Source organism: Lampetra fluviatilis, chromosome 17, assembly GCF_964198595.1.
Source record: "Lampetra fluviatilis chromosome 17, kcLamFluv1.1, whole genome shotgun sequence".
In the NCBI taxonomy this organism is placed as follows: Eukaryota; Metazoa; Chordata; class Hyperoartia; order Petromyzontiformes; family Petromyzontidae; genus Lampetra; species Lampetra fluviatilis.
In genome coordinates this window covers 14,050,751-14,059,708 of record NC_136291.1, presented here as the reverse complement: position 1 = coordinate 14,059,708, position 8,958 = coordinate 14,050,751, and the positions used below count along the sequence as shown (strand labels likewise).

Sequence of the window (8,958 nt, the reverse complement as noted above, 5' to 3'; positions counted from 1 at the left end):
TAAACCAGCCGTGACGTCATTCCCGCATCCAGACGTGATGTGTGTGGACCCGTGTGGTCGTGACGCTCCCCCGCGTAGTGACGTCACGCATGTGTGTGTAGGTCCACATGGTAATGACGCTATAAGTCACTACACCTGTGTTCCTCTTCTTGTCGCCCAGTGTCATTTCCACATGTATCCCTCCATGCATCTGTTGTTTCTTGATCCATTAGTTAGTAACATACACCAATTGAAAACATTCTTCTTAGTAACAGAGGTATTGCGCTTAAGGAAACTTTTCCAAAAGCACTCCAATCTACTTGTTGGCCTGTAAACATGTTGATCCTGGTCCACATTCAATAACTGCCCTAGGTACATTTACTCTGCTGTTTCCACGATATCTCCAACTGCTTCGTTATCTTGTGGCACGACTTTTACTTATTTTCAGCCAAACTTTGCAGCCTTCAATATTATAAAGTTATATTATTTCTGTTGGATGGACACGTCTCCACATGTTTGTCTGCTACATATGTATACATTAAAGCAAGTTCACTACGCAGCAAGTGGCAATATTTCAAATACATATTTGAAAAGTTATGTATGATGAACTTATTTCGCACCGTATGTAGCCAACTGCCAATCGAACGTGAGGGAAATGTTTTAATCTTTATTGGAAAAAAATACACTAAACATTGTAAACAAATATGAAAACCATAGCTAAAAACATTCAAACAAATTCTATAAAACTTACCCATATACACCACTGCACAATTTTAACTAAATTGTGTTTAGTAAATAGTTATATGAACACGGCCATGCATAACCAAGAGCCAGCGTCTCCTCAAAGCACCAAGGGGTATGTCATTTTAGGGTGAGGGGGGGCAAGATCTCCAGGAAAAAAATGTTCTTTACAAAACCATCTCGTGTCCCTGAATACCAACTGTAACCTAGTGAAACCTTTTATTTATACAGGTAGTCTTCTACTTACGATGGAGATGCGCTACGCCGACCCCATCGTAAGTCAAAAATATCGTAAGTCGAAGATGGCCTAGCCTCCCCAGGAGTCTTAAATGGTGATAATTTTGCAAAACAGAGCAATTTACAGTACCGTACTGTATAAACTATATACTGTATGTATTTATTAATTACAATACTGTATTGCACAGTAAAATGTAAAGTAAAAAAACATGGTAAATTCTTAGCCTACATATATGAACTCGGGGACTATCTGTATTTTTTGTCATTATAAAAAAAGCAATATAAACGATAGGTTAAAAAAACACACCACAAACCAATTCTAGACCACAATGCAATGCAGCAGCAACTGGACAATGGAACTGCCTGGCACGCGCCATCCCTGAAGAGCAGCAGCGTGGTGATGCAGCTGCCCAATCACCGTACATTCAACTCAAACTATTGCAAGGACACGCTGAAGCGAACTTTACAACGTTTTCAACAAAATGGCTCAAGCCAAGTTTATTGGTGAACCATGCGAGAACTAAAGAGACAAGGATGGTTTCATTTGCGCGAGTGAGCGTGGCCAAGGAGGTCTTTCTGGTTGGGTGGGTCTCAAGAGAATTTGATTAATGTACTCAGGCACCAAAAATGGCATCAAGAGTGACCTGGACACACTTACTATATAGTATGCATTGGGTACATTTTCGGAATAATCAATACAATGTTTCAAACTACTTGTCTATACTCTACATGGCCAGCAGGAGAGTTATGGGACAGTGATCGCTACCCATAACCTTTGAGCGCACTTTGTTATCACACAATTTAGGTAAAAGAGCCTCCGACAACACAAAGTAATCAAGGCGCCAGCCCACATTTTTGGCACGTGCATTCATCATGTATGTCCAGAAGGTGTAGGCATAGGGCACCTCTGGATACAGATGACGGAAGGAATCAACAAATCCAGCCTTGAGCAACTCTGTGAAACCATCGCGCTCTCGCTGTGTGAAGCCCGGAGTCTTGTTTTTGTTGGTCTTGGGATTCTTCAGGTCAATCTCTTGGTGAGCCACATTGAGATCTCCACACAGCACGAGCGGTTTACGATCTTGTAGCTCCTTAAGAAAGGTGCGGAAGGCGATGTCCCACGTTTCACGATAATCCAAGCGCACTAATCCCCGGCTAGAGTTGGGAACGTATGCTGCCACTACGAAGTACTCATCAAACTCTGCTGTAATGACACGGCCTTCCTTGTCATGCTCCTCCATGCCTGCGATTGACAATAAAACAAAGTGTAGTCTTAACCCACCAAATCAAATAACATTGAGAAAATTCCCAACGTCTTACTACATCCAAAGTATTGTACCACACTTCCCAACCACTTTTTAGTGATTCTTGTTGTTGTAACAAGATGACAAGCAACTCGGGATCATTATTAAAATGTAGGTTATGAAGACAATACAATGCTCCATATTTATTTTTGGGTTTAGCCACATGGCACTTACCAACGTTTTGATCAAACTCTTGATAAAAAAAAAGTTCATCGGTGGCTTCAAACTTTGGCAAATTATTAAAGTCAGTCATTAAATAATTAGTTTTTCATGATTGTTAGAAATGCAGTTGTTTTATACCAGCGTCCCTCCAATTTATCTACGAGTTTAGTTTATCCTATATTTTTCTAGAACCCAACTTCACAGCCTTCTGTGTAAGCTTCCAAATTTTTTTTCCACTTATGACATCTTCTAATGCCAATATGAATATCATCAGTGAGAGCTTGGCCCCATTAAAAACAGGGTTAAGGACAACCTGAAAACCGGTCACTTTTAAGAATTGATTACCGGTTCCAAAAGTCAAAAACTGGTAACAGGTCCCGGTGGAATGTGAGTAATAAAAGCACCAGTTGGCATACGCGAATGTACAAACAGCATGGCGGCCTAAGCTACTACCCAGTACATTTTCCCTCGTTTCTCAGTTAAAAGTAAAGGTACAAACTGATTGGCCTACAAAAGGTAAAATTTTGTAGCTGCTGAGGCCGAGTTATAAATGCTCTAATAGTGCAGTCTTTATACTGCTAGCCTTTTGGCATTCTCTGGTCTGACACTGGTGAGACAGGCCCATAGAAGGTTGTCTCTGGTGTAGGCCAATCAGTTTCCAAGACGATGCATATATTATCTGAGCATGTTTGTTTCCATGTTCACCACAAGTACGCATGGTTAATGTAGACTTTATTCCTCGCAAAAGGTTTTTATTTGGTGTTCGAACATCTTAACACCTGTTTTATTGTCAGAAAGGGTAAAACATAAAAAAAATTCATACCCAGTGTGCTAACGTGAAACCACCTATGGCAGCTCCCTTAGTTTCTCAGCTAAAGAGGTAAAAGTATTACAATATATTATCGTCGGAAAGGGTTAAGCCTATTCTTTTTTAATGATTTTGATACTTCTATACATGCAATAATGCAACTTTTTTTTTAAACCCTAATTTATAATGATGGTACAGCTATACTAATGTCATCAAAACAGAGCATCCGTGTCTTGTGTAATATACACATGAATGTGTCTCATGCAGCGCCACATACCAATCCCAATTGTGACGTTTATCGGCTTCTTCTTGCTCAGCAGGGCCACGCCACTATAACCCTCCTTGTCATCGGAGCATGCCCAGAACTTGTGCGGAAACTCGGGCATGTCGAGAACCTCAGCTGGAAGAGATTTCTCGGCACATTTGGTTTCCTGCAGGCACAGCACATCTGGATCCTCCTCACGTACCCACTGTCAAAAGAAATAAGAAGCAATGCAGACAAGGTGACGCATAGAAGCTGTTATCCAATGCTTCTGAACATGGCCTAGCGCCGCTTTTTATCACTAAAGGATGCAATTTGAAATCCCAATCGGCAGTTGACTTGGCCCAACATCGGGTGGCAGAGTGGTGGTGTAGTGGTAACCCTTGTATCTCACAGCAAGAAATGCCTGGGTTCAATTCTCATCTTAGGCACCTTTCTGCGAGGGGTTTGTACGTTCTCTCCCCCTGTTCTGCATGGGTTTTCTCCAGGTTCTTCAATTTTCTCCCACAGCAAAACAGAAGAAATATCGCAACATCGCCCACTGTGAAAGCTTGGCAGGGCCTACCTGAAAAATGTTTAGACTCGGTGGGCTTTCCTGGTTAAGCAAGCGAATGATAATAACAAAAGCATTTACAGTAAAACCTTGGATTGCGAGCATAATTCGTTCCGGAAACGTGTTCGTAATCCAAAGCACTCGTATATCAAAGCGAATTTCCCCATAAGAAATAATGGAAACTCAAGATGATTCGTTTCACAACCCAAAAATACTATATTCATATAAAAATTATTAATACAAAATACCTTTTGTAATTTAAATTTAATATAAAGTAATCACATTTATTAATTAAATTTAATCGTGGCTGGTGTGAGGGAGACGAGTGAGGAGAGGAGGGTTATTGTGTAGGATGACTTTCACTTGCAGTACAGTTACTAAAGAACAGTCACTACACTTGGACAGAAAATAAAAAAAATACTTTACGCACACACACGTGGTCACAACACTATAGTAAACAGTATAAGCTCGCACGGATGTTGACTATACCAGTGAGGCACGCAGACTGAGACCGAGCATGGGAGACGATTACCCACAATCCCGCAGCGAGAGAGAAGAACCATTGGCTCAGTTGTGATCACGTGACGCTCGGCAGACAAAGTGTATACTGTACGTACTACAGTACTCGTATTGCAAGACCTCGCTCGTTTATCAAATTAATATTTATTTAAAAAATTTGCTCGCCTTGCAAAACACTCGGAGACCAAGTTACTCGCAATCCAAGGTTTTACTGTATTCTGTATTAATGAAATGAGCATTGCAGTGGAAAGTAAACGGTGATTGCCATGGGAATGTAGCATTTCCATAACTTACCTCGGTCATTGAAAGGAAACTAGCACCATAAGTCCCTCTCATTGAGCTCAGAAACAATGGCTCTTTTAATGAAATAGAGATGAGAGATATAAAAGAGGTGTAGAATTACTTGGGTACAGCAGCCACCAACCATTTACCAAAGAGATGCATAACATTAGCCCATCGGTAACCCGGTTTTAGTTTGGCAGCGAAAAAAGCGGAACTGAACGAGAGCCTCAAACCTCAAGCGCGTTTTTCTTAACCCAGGCACGAATGCCGTCCACGTTCCAGCTGGTGATCTTGAGCGTGGCCGGCTTGCCGTCCGCCGTCTCGAGCTTGTCCTGCGGGTCCTCGTAAAGCGCGGGCTCCTCCGCCGGCTTCGCGCCGCCCCTCTTGCCGCGTTTTGCTTTCGGCTCTGCCGATGATAATTGCGTTCAGGTTTTAACTCGGTACATTCGGAACCCGTCCCATTATTATAGCAGAGGGATATCGCAAATGCGCCGTTTCACAGAAGTCTGCAGTAGGTGACGAATATGCTGTGTGTAATCACAATCGAGTAAATTTCAGGGAATATTACAAATTTGGCAAATTGACCACGACGCCAGAACACATGGGCTACTCATTTCGAATGATGTCATAGGAATCTTTAACATTCACTGTGAACCAGACGACGTTTAGTATTTTATGGTTAATACACGAACCTCTACAGCACGCAAACATGCTAGCGCTGTGCCGTGTCACTGCGCCAATGCAACGCTTTAGATCAAGACCAACTAGGCACTGAAACCGCCATAAATACCCCTTGCACCTTAACAACCCTCAACTTTCAAGTTAGTGTGTGCATCATCTGATTTTGTATCTACTTGCTTGTCTGGGTATGGTATCTATAAAATGTGCAAGTGTCCGTCAAGCTCTGCATCTCCCAAACGGTACGGGAGAAGAAAACTTGTATAAAAACTCTTGCAAAGGATATTCCCGGAAATGTGATAAACAGAGCATTATTTTATGACTTTCAACGAACGTGTTGAAACGGGTATTACGTGTTTATTTATTACCCCCGTCCACCCCGTCCTTGCTCTTAGGCTGTTGGTACAGTCCAGACCTGGCTAAGGGGGGGACGCGTTCACGCACCTTCAATTGATTATAACAGGGTTGCATTTTTGGTTGTGCTTATGTGACTATGGTTGCTGTTATAATGTGATTATGTTCATGGTTGTGGTCATAATGCAGTTGTGGTTGCCTGTGATTATATTGCAGCTGTGGATGTGGTTTTAGTTCTGGTTATGGGGCTGTTGATTGAGGTTGTGGTTTACATGATTGCGGTTATATTGTTGCTTTACTTGTGATAATTATAAAATAGTTGTAGAGCTGTGTTGATAACATTTTCCACATGGTGTTGAAGATATTAATATTGTTGCTATTAGCATGGTTGGCTACGTACGGTGCGAAAGTTCAACATACGTACAATATTCATATTCTTGGGTCTTTCGGTAAAGTCACGTAGATAGGTTCAAAGAAAATAATAAAAAATAACAGAAAACTACGACGTTTCGATCGAAACACAAGCGGTCGTCTTCAGGAAAATGGGGGTTAGCTTCCAAGGGAAACTGTTTATAAGAGTTTGAAATGGGCATAGCCCAATGTCAGCAGCCAATGATAATGTAAGTGTTCGGCAGCGAGCACGCGGTGGTTCGTTTTCCACCAATCAAAGGGCTGTCTTATGCGGTGACGGAAGCTCATTTCATGCTAATCTCTCTCCCTAATCTCCCCCATTAACACAACTGACGTGCTTGCGTCCGGGAATGGAATTCCTTTCCAGCTCAGACCCCGCTTGTTTGCCCTTCGCCACATATATAACCTCTTGTTGTAACAGCTCTGTCGCTGGTTCAGCAGTTCTACTGCTGGATTATTTTTTTCCGCCTGATGACCACTTGTGTTGCGCTCGAAACGTTGTGATTTTTTTTTTCTACCTACGTGACTTACCGAAAGAACCAAAGAGTATGAAAATTAGCATGTTAAAGAGAGATTAGCATGTTAATGGAAGATCGCAGAGCCGCAACCAAGGGGTCGGCGCATGAAGTGACTGTGAAAGCGCAAGTTTGAAATGGGCGTAAAGCACAACTAACATTGGAAGGTGGTAAGATGGGAACATCATAGCCAATTATGACTTAAACTGGTTGATAACGTCCTTCCAATGATTGTTCAGTTTGTACCCATCTTTTCGGTTGAAATTGTGTCTGTCTATATATGGATGGCTTCATGAACGATTCTTTGTTGATAGCCAGTGGGCTTGCAAAGTACCTTCTCCAAGACGAAGGTACTTTGCAAGCCCACTGGCTATCAACATACCTTCTCGAAGACGTGGCTGTACGCCGCAAGGACCTAAACACTCAATTTCCCTGTACAAGAATACGGGTAAACCGTATGGCTTGACAGGTATGTTGTTACCGGTAATTGAAAACAACTGATTTGGACAAAGGGAAGCCTCGCGCCTGCCTTATGACGGGCCAGGCGTAGCGGGCCAAGTGGACAAGCAGAGGCCGTGTTGGGACACGGGGGGCGGCGCAGTGGGGACCCCCCGTGCCTCACAGCCAGACGCTCTTTGGGGAGGTTCGATTCCCGACTCGGGCGCCTTTCTGCGTGGAGTTTGTGCGTTCTAGCCATGCTCTTACGTGGGTCTCCTCCCATGAATGGATGAAACAATATAAACAGTATTGACCAAATATATCCCACTCTGTGAGCCTATTCTGGGTAAACTCGGGTAACAGGGATGACAGTAACTTGACGTAGAATTCACTGCTAGATCAAGGCCCCCAACACTGCATCGGTTATGGGGGTTGCCTGACCATACTTCACCGCGCTGGTTACGTGCAGAGGGGGCGGGCATGGCGCCCTCCCCCGCGCTGCAGCACGTGGCCTCACACGTGCTCACACACAAAGACAAAGGCGGCCTCCACAACAACACTGGTTGGGACGTTGGTTCCTGTCACTGAAAAAGGCGTCGTGTGTCCGGCCACGTGGCTTTGTGCCGCTGGTTGGTATGTGGAGAGCCATGACCGATGTTGCATCTTCAGCAGATGAGCAAGGCTCAGGCGGCCATCGTCTAACGCGCACTTCGCCGTGTGGCAGCCGAGTCTGGGGGCGCAGCGACCCCCTCGGCACTGCCCGAGACGAGGACGTCAGTCTCAGCATCTCCGACATCACAGGAGCACTTCGCGGCCTCGCCATCGCACACACCACGCGGGTCTCTCACACCACCATCAGCAAAGACGCCCCTCCACCCCCCGTGACGCCTTAACAGACCTTAGCGAGCACCTACGAAGGGATGGCACAAGATGCGGTGGGTGGCCAGCACCACGCCCGACCGCCTTTGTCTCCCGAGTGGCGATGTTTACACACCGCACCAGGTACTAATTTCAGGCCGAGTCGACCTAGGGGACCGGTTCAGATAATCGTCACTGGTGTTGCCCCGAGTAGGACTCGGACCTGCGTCGTCAACCCGCGCCACACATCACGGGGGGGGGGGGGCCTCACCATCGTCGCTGGGGACGTCGGCCGCCGTCGCCTCTTGCTCCTTCTTGGCGCGACGCGGCATTGCAACGCTGAGGGAGGAGGGCGGCGAGCAGAGCGACGTGAGGCAAGGGTGGAGTGAGAGGTGGTGAGGGGGAGTGGAGCGCGAGAGACCGAGGTGAGAGAAGGGATTGATGCGGGGGGCGGAGAGGCGGAGGGGGTGCGGGGTGGAGAGAGCTGAACGCAGCCAGCAGCAGAAGGAGGAGCTGGGAAGATGGCGAAAAGGGCGGGAAATGAATGGAACCCGAATCCCCCGAAACGTCCGCGCCGCGCCGCCCCGAAGCATGAATGGCGCCCTCAGGGGACAGGCGATGCGGGCGAAGGCGCCGCACTTGTGGGTGGCGAGCGCGGGGACCCAGGGGGTGGGGGCGACTCCCACCGCGTCTCCACGCCGCCGCGGCCCCTCCCACCCGCCCCGAAGCCCCGCCCCTCCCACCCGCCCCGAAGCCCCGCCCCGAAGCCCCGCCCCGAAGCCCCGCCCCGAAGCCCCGCCCCGAAGCCCCGCCCCGAAGCCCCGCCCCTCCCACCCGCCAAGAAGCCCCGCCCCGAA

At 46.2% G+C, this 8,958-nt stretch overlaps 1 protein-coding gene across 1 annotated transcript; it reads right to left on the bottom strand.

Moving 5' to 3' along the window:
- Positions 1-626: 626 nt before the first annotated feature.
- On the bottom strand, positions 627-8,802 carry APEX1 (apurinic/apyrimidinic endodeoxyribonuclease 1). The gene is made up of 4 exons (XM_078864213.1): positions 8,373-8,802; positions 5,081-5,253; positions 3,509-3,701; positions 627-2,200 (listed from the first exon to the last, which is right to left on the bottom strand). The coding sequence occupies exons 1-4, from the start codon at positions 8,692-8,694 to the stop codon at positions 1,683-1,685; spliced, it is 1,206 nt and encodes a 401-aa protein (XP_078720339.1). The 5' UTR covers positions 8,695-8,802; the 3' UTR covers positions 627-1,682.
- Between the last annotated feature and the right edge of the window lie 156 nt (positions 8,803-8,958).